The 14,493-nt window shown below is 52.9% G+C and overlaps 1 protein-coding gene across 1 annotated transcript; it reads left to right on the forward strand.

Moving 5' to 3' along the window:
• Positions 1 to 314: 314 nt before the first annotated feature.
• On the forward strand, positions 315 to 12,510 carry PRPF19 (pre-mRNA processing factor 19). The gene is made up of 15 exons (XM_006899846.1): positions 315 to 534; positions 4,773 to 4,922; positions 5,035 to 5,111; positions 5,681 to 5,822; positions 5,912 to 5,985; positions 6,083 to 6,145; positions 7,454 to 7,495; positions 7,619 to 7,693; positions 8,394 to 8,469; positions 8,743 to 8,852; positions 10,111 to 10,266; positions 10,459 to 10,528; positions 10,707 to 10,792; positions 11,037 to 11,313; positions 12,189 to 12,510. Exons 1-15 carry the CDS (start codon positions 516 to 518, stop codon positions 12,284 to 12,286), a joined length of 1,515 nt encoding a protein of 504 aa, XP_006899908.1. The 5' UTR covers positions 315 to 515; the 3' UTR covers positions 12,287 to 12,510.
• The last annotated feature ends 1,983 nt before the right edge of the window (positions 12,511 to 14,493 follow it).

The following is a 14,493-nucleotide window of genomic DNA, read 5'->3' on the forward strand; positions in this document are numbered from 1 at the left end:
TGCACCATTTTACACTCCCACCAACAGTGAATAAGGGTTCCAGTTTCTCCAGAAACTCGCCAGCATTTGATGTTTGCTGTTCTGATAAGTTTTGCTATTCTGACTGGGGTGGGATGATATCTCATAGTAGTTTTGACAGCTAAGGTTTTTAAAGCCTGGCACCAATGTTTACGGGCTCCCTGGCATCCCGGGAAAGGCAGTGCTGGGCCGCCTCCTTCGTCCGCGCTTTACGGAAGGAGACGAGCCAATCCGGAAAGAGCCGAGTGCTCCTTGGCGCGTCCTTTCCTGCCGCGTTGCCTTCTGGGAAGGGGTAGTTTCCGTTAAATGCTGAAGCCGAGGCGCGCCAGCGGCCACTGTCCCACGTGAAGGCTTTGCGGGCACATCGCCTAGCGGGGCTGACCCCCTGCTCGCCGCAGAGTGTTCCCGAAGCAGCGGGAGACCGGAAGTTCCCGCGACCCCTCCCGAGCCGGTCCCGGATCCCGGTGTGAGGCGCCTCGGAGCGCGGTGACGGCGCCATGTCCCTGATCTGCTCCAGTGAGTAGCGGCTGCAGGCGGTCGTGGGGTGCGGGAGGCCGGGGCGTGGGGAGGGATCGGGCGCGAGCTGCTGCGACCCCGGCTCCGGGGGAGGCCCGGGGGTCGCTGGGCGGCCTGTCAGCGCCGGGGGTCCGCCGTGGTGCAGGGTGCATTTGCGCAGTGCTGCGCCGATCACATCGCGCCCCGCGTTTCCTGCCTGGGGACCACCGAGGGGCCAGCAGCTACCTTGTTTTGGGGAGGGATCTGATGCAGGGCAAACCGCTCTGGAGTGGGAGTCAGGGAACCCTAAGGGCCGTCCAGAATCTGGCCCTGATCATCTCTGTGTGATCTGACGCAAGTCGATACCTCTCTCTCTCTTTCTCTCTGGGCCCCAGTTTCCTCGTCGCCAGAATAAGAGCAAAATTGCCCCAGGTGCTGCTTAAGGTCGCGTGCAGGTAGTGGGAGCTTTTGCAGTTTGCGAAGGTAGCACAATTGGGTAGAGGCAGACACGGGTCTCTGCCAGCCAGCCTCACACGGTGGGGCTTATTAAAAAATAAACAACCACAATAGACCTGTGTATTTATAAGGCCCTTGATCGTTTGCAATGGTGCTTCCAAGTCTGCCATATCATCTTATCCCCACAAGCATTTCCTAAAGCAGAAAGAGAGGTTCTTGTTTTCTTGGTAAGGAAGGGAAGCCCAGGGAGAGTGTCATCAGGTCCCACAGCTGAAAAATGGCAGTGCTGGGTGACAGTCATGCTCCCTGATCCCAAATGCACGCATTTGCAATGCTTTGTAGTTACATTCTTCTTTTTGACTTTTTTTTATCATGACATGGTCATCTTTGCGTCCATTCTCTGATTGCTGGCTGCCTTTTGAGCCATCTTCTCTGCCCAGAACCCCTTCCAGTCATCCAGAGAAGGGAAATGGACAGAAGTGAAGAATCCCATAAGGTTAAAGGGATTATTATCATGATTATGTTGAAGAGATTAGATGTATTAATTCACTGACTCACTTTTCTGTTGAATGTTTCTCCAGTGCCTGCTGGGCATAGGAATCCTGAGGCACAGATCTACCTACTCTGTCTTGTAGGGTTGGAAGCAACGTGAGGGCACAAAACAACAACCATTTTTCTTTAAAATAAGATGAGGAGGATTTATTGACCTATCTCTGTACGCAGTAGATTGTATTTCTGCAATGAATATTTGTTGACCATTTATCTGACTTTACCAAATGTGACACTCTTCTACAAACACTAGTTCTTCTTGATAACATATCCAAAGGGTGTGAGACCAAGTTTCTCCATCCTTGCTTTTAAGGAGCATTTTGGCTGTTCTTTTTCCAAGATAGAGGTTTCGTCTTCTAGCAGTCCATGGTATATTCGCTCTTCTTCGCCACTATAACTCAAAGGCAATGATGATTCTTCTCGGATCCTCGGTATTTATTAACCAGCTTTCAAATGTGAATGAAACAATTGGAAATATGACTTGGGTTGAGTGCACCTTTGTTCTCAAAATGATGTCTTTGCCTCTTAATACTTAAGAGAGTCCTTTCTAGCAAATTCACTCAATACAACATGTTATTTAATTTCTTGACTGCTACATCCATAAGTGTTGATTATGGATCCAAGTCAAATGAAGTCCTTGACAATTTCAGCCTCTCTCCTATCTTTCTGTCATTTTCTTTTCTGTGGTCTTTCATCTTCATCAGTAAGTGTCTCGAGTCCTTTTCACTTTCAGCAAGCAAGGTTGTGTCATCTGGATATCACAGATAGCTAATGAGTCTTTCTCCAGTCCTGATGCTAATAGTCTCTTGGTCATCCACTTTCTTGTATTATTTCCTCAGCAGACATGCTGAATAAGTGTGGTGTAAGGAGACAGCCCTCGAGCATACGATTTAAACAATGCAGTAGCTTCTTGGTTTGTACCTAGGTTCCACGTGTTGTTAGGTGCCATTAAATTGACTGTGGTTCATTCACAGTGATCCTATAAACAACAGATCTGAACCTTGCTCTGTCCTGCACCATCCGCACTGTTTATGATAGGCTTGAGCCCTCTGGGAAAGTCAGTGTGTTGATCCATTGTGTCGAGTCTTCCTTCCTTTCTCTTATCCATCACATTTCCAGGCATCATGTCTTTTTCTATGAACTGGCCTCCCAACACCATCCCTAAAGAGCATGAGAGGACGTTTGACCAGGCTTGGCTCTGAGTAGTGCTCTGATTGCACTTCCTCCAAGACCGACTCATTTGTTCTTTGTGTAGACCAGGGGACGTTAGTACTCTTCTCCAACACCACAGCTCAAAGACATTGATTTTCCTGCCATTATTATTCATTGTCCAACCTATCGATGCATAGGAAGTAATTGAAAAGACCACAGTTTGGATCAGATGCACATTCTTCTTTACACTGACATCCTTTCCTTGCTCTCCAGCACCTTGGAGAGGTCCTTGACAGTAAGTTTTTCCCATGCAACGTGTCTTTTGATTTCTTGGCTGCCCTTCCCGTGGGTACCAATTGTGGATCTAAGTAAAATGAACTTGCTGATGACTTTAATCTTTTCGCCACCTGTCATGATGTTGCCTTTTGGTCCAGAGGTGAGAGTACAGTTCCGTTTTCTCGAGTCCCGTTCTTTGCCATCTTACCCACAATTTGTTGATTCTCACTCAAAACCTCTGCTGTTGAGTTCTGACTCATTGCCAACCCTCATTTATCTTCCTCTCCTGAAGTATAATGAATGGAGACATAATCATTGTGGGAAGGAGTGCCGGTAACGCCTGTCTCATCTACACAAGAAGAGATTGCTCAGCTTAGTGGCAAGAAACTGCACTAGAATCCTAGAATCCCAGAGTTCACGGTTCGACTCCACCAGATGCTCTGCTGGAGAAGAAGAAGAAGGGGTAATCTCCTCCTGTACCAGTCAGATCTGATTTGATAGTACACACACACAAAAATAATAAAATTAAATTTAAAAAGAAGAAGAAGAAAAGATTGCTCATCTTTCTTCTTCAGAGCTCCTGGTGGATTTGAACCATGAGAGAAACGTGGCCTTTGGTTTAGCGGCGTAACTCCTTGCGAGCTACCCCTCCAGAGCTACCTCGAGGGGTTCTTCTGTATCGTCAGTTAAACACAGGGAAATACCTTTCTGGTGTCGTCCAACAATTTTCACGTTTCTCGGATCACCTTTCTTTAGAGGCAAAGATCTCTACCAGTTGGTCGGCCAGGTAGCGGTCTCCTGAATTTTGTGTATAGACAGATGAGTGCTTCTAGTGTTGCATGTGGTTTTTAAAGCATCTCCTCTGGTACCCACCAGAGCCTCGGTTTTCCCCACTGCTTCCAGCACAGCTTGGACTTCTTCAGTCCCGTTGGTTCTTCATGTCTCATACGCTGCTTCCTGAAATGGGTGAATGTTGACTGATTATTTTTGGTACAGTGACTCTGTGTATGCTTTCCAGCTTCTTCATTTGATGCTTCCTATGTCTTTACTTTTTTTTGCCCATGGAATCGTTAAGTTTTACACCTCAAGGTCCGAATTTTTTTCCTTCGGTTCGAGCGCGGTCTTCCCTTTTGGTTGTCTTACTCCAGGACTGCACCTTTCACTCACTGTCATACATTACTTTGTCTTCGTGAGTTGCCTTTTGAAATCTTTTGTTATACTCTACACTTTATCGTCTCTTTGTTTTCGTTGGTCAGTGTTAATGAGCAAGTTTCAGAGTCTCTTTTGACATCCATTTTGGTATTTTCTCTTGCCTGTCTTTTTAAGGACCTTTTGATTTCTTCATCATGCGTGATGTCCCTGATGCCTGCCATCCCACAGCTTGTCACTACCGTTCAGTACATGAACTCTGTTCTTCAGATGCAAATCGGTTGTACTTTGGTTCTTACAAAGTTCTTGTAATTTTCTTCAGCTGCAGATGAAATTTGCATGTGAGCTATTGATACCCCCCAACCCCCACCCCCACCCCCCGGTTCTCACTGATAATATTAGGCATGGTTTGTTCTCTTGTACTGAAGACTTATTGGGATCAGAGCTGACTTAGTGATACCTAACCCCAACGTCTATCTGCCAGGAGACCACTGATTGAGAAGCCAGTTGTTGGAAGGTGTTCTGGGAACAAGGCAGGACTGGCTGGGTGTGTGGGTGGGTGTGTGTGTCACAAGTCTTGTGTGTGAGGACTTTGCAGTCTTGTTGGATCCAGTAGTGGGGTCTCTTTAGTCCAAGATCTCTCTGACCCCATGCTCACTGCCTGCCTTCCCCCCCAGTCTCCAATGAAGTACCAGAGCACCCGTGTGTATCCCCAGTCTCCAATCATGTATACGAGCGGCGGCTCATCGAGAAGTACATTGCAGAGAATGGCACAGACCCCATCAACAACCAGCCTCTGTCAGAGGAACAGCTCATCGACATCAAAGGTGCTCACTGGGCGGGGAGGTGGCAGTCTGTGAACGCAGGCCGAGGGGAAGAAGAGAGGTGGGAAGGGGCTGCTGGGTTTATGGGTCTTCATAACCGTTTCTCCCTCCACAGTTGCTCACCCAATCCGGCCCAAGCCCCCCTCAGCCACCAGCATCCCTGCCATTCTGAAGGCCCTGCAAGATGAATGGGTGAGTCCCCCAGAGAGAAGCACTCTTAGCTCGATGGATCCCTGCACAAGCACTGGGGAGGGTTGCATCACCACCGTGGGTTTTGAGGGCAGAATAGTACGTGAGGAGGGTCTTGGCTGTGGAAGTCACGCAGGTCTTTTTAGACTTCGTTGATTCCTCCCCCAGTGACTGTGGACAAGCTGCTCAGCATTTGCGTGCTGGTTTTTATCACTGTGTTCCCAGCACCGAGAGCAGCACCTGATAGGTGCTTTATAATCTGCATGTGTGCATCTTCAGGGGCTGCCCGACTCCGTGCCCATCGGAAAGAGGCTGACAGTAAATGGGCTTTTGGACCTCTTTGCTGTGATTTGCCAGGAAATGAGAGAAGATGGGCTGGGAATGAGCTGGCCCCTGCTTCTGTCCATGCGTGGGGGACAGAGTGTCTGCCAGCACTTTCAGGGTCCCTCTGATGCTGCGGGGTCACTGCTACCAGGCTAGGCCGTGGGATAGGAGCCAGTGTGCCCTCCCTCAGGAGCTGACCTCCGCCAGCGGCCTCTCCCCGTCCTCACCACGGTGTCCCCCTCTTCCAGGACGCTGTCATGCTGCACAGCTTCACTCTGCGCCAGCAGCTGCAGACAACCCGCCAGGAGTTGTCCCACGCTCTGTACCAGCACGACGCCGCCTGCCGTGTCATCGCCCGTCTCACCAAGGAAGTCACAGCTGCGCGAGAAGGTGCCCCCTTTCCCCTACTCTGTGTGCGTGTTCTGTCTCTGGGACTGGTCCCGCCGTGACCTCACTCACTGTGAACGTTTCCTTCTCAGCTCTGGCCACCCTGAAACCGCAAGCTGGTCTCATCGTGCCTCAAGCTGTGCCGAGCTCACAGCCCAGCGTCGTGGTAAGTGACCCCCACCCTTCCCTATGGCCCGTGTGGGTGCAGGGGCCCACGGAGCTGGCATGCAAGGGCCTCTCACCTGTGTCCTCTCTCTCTTCAGGGTGCAGGCGAGCCGATGGATCTGGGCGAGCTGGTGGGAATGACTCCTGAAATTATCCAGAAGGTGAGTCATGGTGGGAACGCATGCTGGTATGGTGAGTCCGTGAGCTGGGGGGTCCGGTCAGACTTGCAGTCCTGCGTGCCTGGAAGGGGCGGGTGGCGCAGGCACTGACGCTGGATTGATCTTGACACCAGCGCTTAGAGCGCTCCAACTCAGCTGTCTTACAGCCCCTGGTGTCTCTTTTTATCTTGTTTCTAAGATGTAAAGGACAGTACTGTCTGCTTGATAGACTTTTTTTTCATTTGAAAGATTCCATTTCTATTAAGTATCATAACTCTTAGCTCTGTTGCTGCTTAGTTGCTTTGCAGGTATTGAGGCTCTTTGTTGTTTTGTGTTTGTTTTTGTTTTTTTTTGAGGTTCTTTGTTAACATAAAGACGCCCAGTGAGTGGCACAGTGGCTAAGCACCGTACTATTTACTGAAAGGTTGGTGGTTTGAACCCACCAGCTTCTTCTTGGGAGAAAGATGAGCTTTCTGCTTCCGTACAGATTTGTCGCCTTGGGAATTCTGTGGAGCACTTCCGCTCTTTCCTGTGGAGCCTGTGTATCAGAACCCACGGGCTGGCAACAGGTGTGGCCCTCGTCAGGTGGACGCGGGCTTTTTCCCGTGAAGGGAGGCTCGTGACCCTGCCTCGCTGCCCTCGAGTCACTTCTGATCACAGTGACCCTCTGTTGAGTTCCCAAGGCTGTAAAGAGATGAGGCTGCTTCTTTCTCAGAGCCGCTGGTGGGTTCGAACTGCCAGGGATGCACAGCCTTGGGGTAAGCAGTGCAGCTCCCTACAGACCCCGCCACGGGAATTGCCGTCGTCATTTTACTGATGGAGAACTGGAGACAGCTTGAGCTGCTCAGGTAGACTGCACTCCTGGCTCCGGATGCGGTGCTTCGGTTACACTCACACAGTCCTCGCCTGTGGGCCGAGGTAGTGCCTTTCCGAGCACTTCCTGTGGTGTCGACACCCACTGGCCCCCCATGTCATCTTAGTTACCTGTAGGGTCCTGATCTGGGAGATCCTCGGCGGGTCATGTCGAGCTGAACCTCTAAGTGAACCATCCACCGACGTGTGTGCTGGGCAGGTGACTTCATTTCTCTGAGGTTCAGTTTTCTCATCTGTAAAATAAGGTTCTCAACTCCCACCTCGTAAGATTGAGGTCAAAGCACAAAGAGACTGTACGTAAGCCTTTAACAGAACGTGGCAGGTGGCAGGTCCTTGGTGATGCCTGTGCAGGCGTTTCTGTAACCCGCGTCCGCGAGGTCATTGTATGCATGGTTGGTGTTTGTCTCACACTGAATCTATCCCCCCCTCTCTCTCCAGCTTCAAGACAAGGCCACTGTGCTCACCACGGAGCGTAAGAAGGTGAGTCCTCCCCAGCGCTAGGAGGGACTTGTCTAGTGGGAGGCGGTTGCCCCCTTGGGAGAAAGGAGATAACTGAAGTTTGCACACCTTACCACTACTTTTCGGGGCTTTTTAATTTTTCAGAGAGGAAAGACTGTGCCCGAGGAGCTTGTAAAGCCGGAAGAGCTGAGCAAGTACCGGCAGGTGGCGTCCCACGTGGTAAGTGACCGGCTTGCCTGGCCGTGCGGTGGGTCTGTTCTGAGGGGAGAGCTGCCCGCGTTGTCAGGGGCCTCCAGCCTGGTTCTGGCCTTGGATGCTGAGGGGCGTCTGAGGCCAGTGTGGAGTATGGTGAGGGGAGAGTTGCCTGGGTGACCAGCCTAATTCTGGCCGTGGATGCTGAGGGAGTTGTGAGGCCGGCAGGCCAGTGTGGTGAGGGGAGAGCTGTCCGGGGCCTCCAGCCTGGTTCTGACCTCATGCTGAGGGGTTCTGAGGCCAGCATGGACCATGGTAGGAGGATTGTTGTCCAGGGCTTCCAGCCTGGTTCTGACCTCATGCTGAGGGGTTTTGAGGCCGGCAGGCCAGTGTAGTGAGGGGAGAGCTGTCCAGGGCCTCCAGCCTGGTTCTGACCTCATGCTGAGGGGTTCTGAGGCCGGCAGGCTGGCGTGGTGAAGGGAGAGCTATTCAAGGCCTCTGGCCTGGTTCTGGCCTTGGATGCTGAAATGTCAAGTTTTTTTCTTCCTGCCTGGCTGGCCCTGATTTCCCAGAGATTCATGAGAGAGTCCGTTATCCAGGCAAAAAGCCAAATGGGATGGATAAGACACAGAAGTAACTTGTTCCCTGGGCTGGAGGGTGACTGGGGTGGACTGGGGGAGCTGGGACTCTGCGCTGTGACTGAGTGTGGTCTGCTTGCTTTGCACAGGGACTGCACAGCGCCAGCATCCCAGGGATCCTCGCCTTGGACCTCTGTCCCTCCGACACCAACAAGATCCTCACTGGTAAGAGCAGACCTGGTGCAGCTGAGGTGGGGTGGGCCTGACTCAGTGGGCCGAGGTGGGGTGGGTCTGACATAGCTGACGTGAGGGTGGGCCTGACTCTGGGCCAAGGTGGGGTGGGCCTGAGGTGGAGCTGGAGGTGGCAGCTGGGGCAGGCATCTGAGCCTGGAGGGTGGGCACCGAGACCTACCTGGTGGGTGGTCCTGATGCAGCAGGCTGAGGTGGGGGTAGCCTGGTGGATGGGCCTGACATTTGGTTTCTTTCGGTTCTCTCCAGGTGGGGCGGATAAAAACGTCGTCGTGTTTGACAAGAGTTCTGAGCAAATCCTGGCCACCCTCAAAGGCCACACCAAGAAAGTCACCAGCGTGGTGTTTCACCCGTCTCAGGTAAGGACCTTCTCCTTCACCTCAGTCCCAGCCTCCACCCACCTGGCGTTTGGTGCAGTGAGTGGATCATGGGGCAGCTGGAAGTCTGCCTCTGTGTGGGCACGCCTGCAGCATTGATCTTCAGATGATTTGGAAAAACCTGTTCCATGAGATATTTTTTCTCAGGAAAAGGGAAACAGCCTATTATTCACCCGCAGAGACAAGGTTCCACAGGTCATTTACTCACGGCTGGTAGATAAATCCTGGCTCACGTAATCCTCCTGAGTAGGGGGTCAGTGGGGCCAAATGAGTAACATGAATATGGGTTTGGGTTTTGCAGCCTAGAATATGTTGGGCCTGGGGCTGCAGAACAGAACATCTGGTTTCCCAGGCAGCCAGCCTCAGGGAGTGGAAAGTGACAGCGTGTCGAGTTGGAAGCACGGTTTCCGTTTGCTTTATTTTAGATTCTGTCCTTCGTGCCACTGTCCTGGGGGCCTGGGGCGGCCCTGTGGTAGCTGCTGTAACAGATTGTTGGGGAAATGGTGTTGATTGGAGGTGGCAGTGGTTTTTGTTTATGACTTTTTAATGGCATAAGTAGCACACAATGATTTGTTGGTGACCCTGTGTAACGTATTCCCAGTCCCACTGTTTTTGTATGTTAGCTTGCTGGAATTCTTCAATGTGGCAGGCTCTGGAACATTCCCCTATCGGATCGGTTCTGACACATGGTGAATCCTACAGGACGGAGTAGAATTTTCCCGGGGAGCTCGCTAGGGTAGGATTGAAGTGACCGCAACAGTGGGCCCTGACACGGCTGGCCGCCCAGACACGGCTGCGCTTCCTTCTCTTGCGTATAGGGTTGCTGGGAGTCAGAATCCACTTTTCCTAGCAGAGCGGCTGGAGGTTTTGATCAGCTAGCCTTTTAATTAGCAGCTCAGACTTTAGCCCCCTGAGCTCTATCCATTAACTTAGTTTATAGATGACTAAATATTCATAAATCTGAATTATGATTTGAGTCCCTCTTTTGCACTGGGCATATCCCTCCCTTTGACCTAGTTTTGAAGCGTAGGGCCTTACTCTGTTGCTGTCATCCTCTTTTGCCACTAGGTGGCAGAGATCCCAATGCAGGCTCCCGGCTAACATTTGAACAGCATCGGCCTGTGGCCCTCGGCATCAGGGGGTGACTCGGGCCAGGAGGACTGCAGAGAGGAGCAGCTGGTGGGTGTGGCCAGCGTGAGATTGTCCTTGATGTTTGCCTCTTGCTTTGCTCCCGTTTTAGGAGCTGGTGTTCTCTGCCTCCCCGGATGCCACGATCAGGATCTGGTCGGTTCCGAACTCGTCTTGTGTCCAGGTTGTTCGTGCCCATGAGAGCTCGGTGACAGGCCTCAGCCTCCACGCCACCGGTGACTATCTCCTGAGCTCCTCTGACGATCAGGTGAGTCCCCTGCCAGGGTCCTGGAGGAGGGAATGTCTCCCCAACCCCAGCTGGCTCCTGAACCTGCAAGGAGACTGGGGCTTCTAGGGTGGGAGCTATGAGCTTTGCTGGGATTTGCCAAGCCGGGTTCCTGTGCAGGGCTGGCTGGAGCCTGAACTTGCTTACTTACTGTCCTCTTGGTCTCTCTCTCAGTACTGGGCCTTCTCTGACATCCAGACCGGACGTGTGCTCACCAAAGTGACAGATGAGACCTCTGGCTGCTGTAAGTCACCCCTGTGGCATCTGGCTCTTTCTTGGCCATTTGTTCTTCTAAAAACCCATGCGCTGAGTGTTGGGTGTGGGGCTCAGGCTGGGCGCTGTGGGGAGCGTGAAGACGAGAGGAGCTGCCTTTCCTGCCCCTGCTCACACCCGTGGGCTCTGCCCACCTCCCTTCTCTGCAGCTCTTACCTGTGCACAGTTCCACCCGGACGGACTCATCTTTGGAACAGGAACCATGGACTCTCAGATCAAGATCTGGGACTTGAAGGTGAGACACGGCAGGACTCCTTCTGAGGCCCGGAGTCGGAGCTCTTGTGGAGACGCTAATGAAGTGCTTAGGGGCCCTGGAGGGGAGGATTCTGGGTGTGATGTGATGCCTGGGTCCAGGGCCAGGCTGGCTGTCCACTCCTGCTCCCGAGGAGGACGTCACACAGAGGAAGGAGCTGGTTGACCCTCTTTTCATTCTTCTAATGTCCACTGATAACATCCTTTCCTTTCCTTTCCCATGGCAGGAGCGCACCAACGTGGCCAACTTCCCCGGCCACTCCGGCCCCATCACCAGCATCGCCTTCTCCGAGAACGGCTACTACCTGGCGACCGCGGCTGACGACTCCACCGTCAAGCTCTGGGATCTGCGCAAGCTTAAGAACTTCAAGACGTTGCAGCTGGATAACAACTTCGAGGTGAAGTCGCTGATCTTTGACCAGAGTGGCACCTACCTGGCCCTCGGGGGCACAGACGTCCAGATCTACATCTGCAAGCAGTGGACGGAGATTCTTCACTTTACAGGTAGGGCCTAAGGTCAGGGGGTCCAGGCGCCAATAATGTGGGGCAGCCTCACTGGTGGAGGGAGTTAGAGGTGGGCTGAGGTTTTCTCACATAGCTTTTAACCACTGTCTGAGGAAGTCGTGTGTTAACCCTGGTAAAGGGAGAGGCAGTGCAATCCCTGTCAGCGCTGTTAACGTAAACAAAGCCCTGAGAGATGTGGTGGAATGGATCTTGCAGCAGCCAGATGTGTGCTGTGGAGGTGTGGGAGGGTGTGTGGGTCCGTGTGAGTGCACACACATGGCTGTGGGGGTTGTACGTGCCCGTTTGTATGTGCTGCGTATGTTCCCCTATGTATAATGGAGCATGTGGGGGACAGTGTTGGAACCTTCTTAGACATGACCAGGTACCCTGGCCTAGAGCTCGTAGTCTTGAGGGACAGCTAAGCCTGCTGGCCGTGCGGTTGATAGAGTTCAGCATTCCAGCCTAGTGAGTAGTTTCTTGATCCCGGAGGCTTGCGAGCAGCCGTGTATGATCAAATGATTGGTCTCCTCCTGCCTGGAGCAGAGAAGAGGCAGATGCCAAAGTGAGGGAGCAGTTCTGCCCAGGCCCATCCCAGGCCCAGTGCTGCCTGACGGGAGGCCGCAGCCTCGTGTAGCCTGAGGCTGGAGGGACTAGATGGTGCCGCAGCTGTCTCTTAGCAAGACCCTGTTAGAGACCAGAATCTGGATTCATAAGAAGCCAAACCCCTGCACTGGAGGAGCCCCAGCCTCTGTCTCCCTGAGACACTCCCAAGGTCACCTTGCAGCCAGATAGTCCTGTAAAATCCGCAGGTCCATGAAGAACAGCTCCCCAGGATGGCATGAGAGACTTCATTGTCGCCTCTTTTCTCTCTACAGAGCATAGTGGCCTGACCACGGGGGTGGCCTTTGGTCACCACGCCAAGTTCATCGCATCCACAGGCATGGACAGGAGCCTCAAATTCTACAGCCTGTAGGCCCAGCCCGTCGGCGCCAGCTGGGCCCATCTCAGTAGCAGGGTGGGAGGGGTGGGGGGAGGGAGGGAGGCAGGGAAGAGAGACTACTAGGGGGGGAGGTGGGCTCTGTGGGGCGGGACATTCACATCATTTCACGCTGGTCTGAGTGGTGGCCTGAGCCGGGACATCACGGGCCTGACCCTGCACCCTCCGGGCCTCGTGGGAGCTGACATGGATGGAACTGTGGGCCTCTCCCCATGGCGTTCATGGACCTGGCAGTGCTGACCGCTGCACACCCACTTGGGGGTCCTCTGATGGAGAGCCGAGGGAACTGTGAAGGGGCTGGGTGCGCGCCCACGTGCAGGTTTTGTAAGCAGTGATCTAGTTTCATTAAAAAAAGAACGTAATAAACAGCATCTCCGCGTGTCTTTCTCAGCGGGAGCGCCGTGGGGACGGGGTGCGGTGGGGAACGGGGCCCTTCTGGTGGCTTCCTGCCACAGGGCTCACTCTTGTTTTGGGTGGCCTGGGGTAAGCAGGAACTAAGCTTCCCCGTCCCCTTGGGCCTGGCACCTGCCTTTGAGGCCAGTAGGGTTGGAGGTGGAGTGCCGTTGGGAGAAGCATGTTTTTGTTGTGCTGGGAAGAGACTGATCTGTGACTAAGGATTCCGGGATTGGAGGTGACAGAAACCCTGGGCCCCCACGTCCAGTTACTCAAGACTTTTTAAATTAGGCTGGCACATTGCCATGGGAAAGTCTGCTGTTAGGGACCTCTCCAAAGTACTGAAGAGCAATGGTGTCTCTCTGGAGACTAAGGTGCATCTGATACAGGCCATGGTCTTTGCAATCACTTGTTATGCATCAGAGAGTTGGACAATGACCAGGGAGGATAGAAGGAGAATTGATGCCTTTGAGCTGTGGTGTTGGAGAAGAGTATTGAGAATACCATGGACTGCTAGGAAAACAAACAGATTTGTCCTGGAAAGGGTTAAACCGGGTGGCTCCTTGGAGGCAAGGATTCTGAGGCTCCATCTAACATACTTTGGACATGTTGTGAGGAGAGACCGGTCCTTAGAGAGGGACATCATGCTTGGGAGGGTGGAGGGACAGCGCAGGAGAGGAAGGCCCTCTATGAGGTGAATTGATTCAGTGGCTGGGATAATTGGGATGGGAGTGTCAGAGATAGTGCGATTGGCACAGGACAGAGCGGAGTTTAGGGCTGTTGTACATAGGGTCGCTATGAGTCGCAAGTGACTCGATGGCACATAACAACAAACAACAACATTGAGACTCAGGAGAACTGCTGGCTCCCGGACAGCCAGCCAGTAAAGGAAATTAGAAAAGATCATACGTAGACTGTGTGAAGAGGTCAGATCAGGTGGGCAGGAACAGCCTCTGAGGTGACCAGACGGTGAAGCTACAGCTGGAGTGGAAAGGGCCAGCAAGCAGGGGCCTGCAAGGCCCTGGGCTACGATGAGGTGGGTGGAGTGGATGAGGGTGGGTGTGGCCCAAGGTGGCCTAGTACACTTGACAAGGGCAGTCCCCCAGGTGTGTGGGAGCCTGAACTCTGATGGAGTGCATTGAAGAGAGAACGGGGATGAGAAAGTGGGAGTCTTACGTGAGCACCTGACAGGGAACTCAGACACAGTGTGAACTCCACAGCCACGGGTCTGCGGTGCCTACTGGGTGAGCGCTCTGCCTGGAGGACCACGGGGCAGTGTCTGTACTGACAGGCCGGGAGCCTTTCGTGCTGCCTGCTGGATGAATGATACCTGCCGTAATTCCTTCTCAGAGAGGCACATGTTAGCAAATAAAACAGAAATACTGCAATGAAAAAGCCATTTTGCTGAGGGAACCCAGTTCCCCCAGACTCTGTGTGCCTGAAACATGTCTTAAAAGCCTGTGGAACTTACCCTTGGCAAACATGCCAGGGTTTGGGTGGTTTGTAAGTGGAACTGCTGTGGGTGTCCTATCCCATTTGTTTGGGCCTCGTTCTGGAGAAGTCTCAAGGTTGGAACAGTGTGACACAGGGCTGAGGAACCTTGGGGGTTTCTGGCCATGGCCAGCGTGCCTCAGGCCACTGTGAACGTGTGGGTCAGTGTGTGACTATGCCTCTGTTCTGGGTCCCTGCCTGATTTAGACGTTCCTGCTGACTGCAAAGATGTGTGCATATCCTTTTGTAAGAAAAGACCCACCCACCATCTACTTCTTCAGGGGCAGGAAGGGAAGCCT

Source organism: Elephantulus edwardii, unplaced genomic scaffold (genome assembly GCF_000299155.1).
Source record: "Elephantulus edwardii isolate Elephantulus edwardi_28Jun2011 unplaced genomic scaffold, EleEdw1.0 scaffold00268, whole genome shotgun sequence".
NCBI classification, from domain to species: domain Eukaryota; kingdom Metazoa; phylum Chordata; class Mammalia; order Macroscelidea; family Macroscelididae; genus Elephantulus; species Elephantulus edwardii.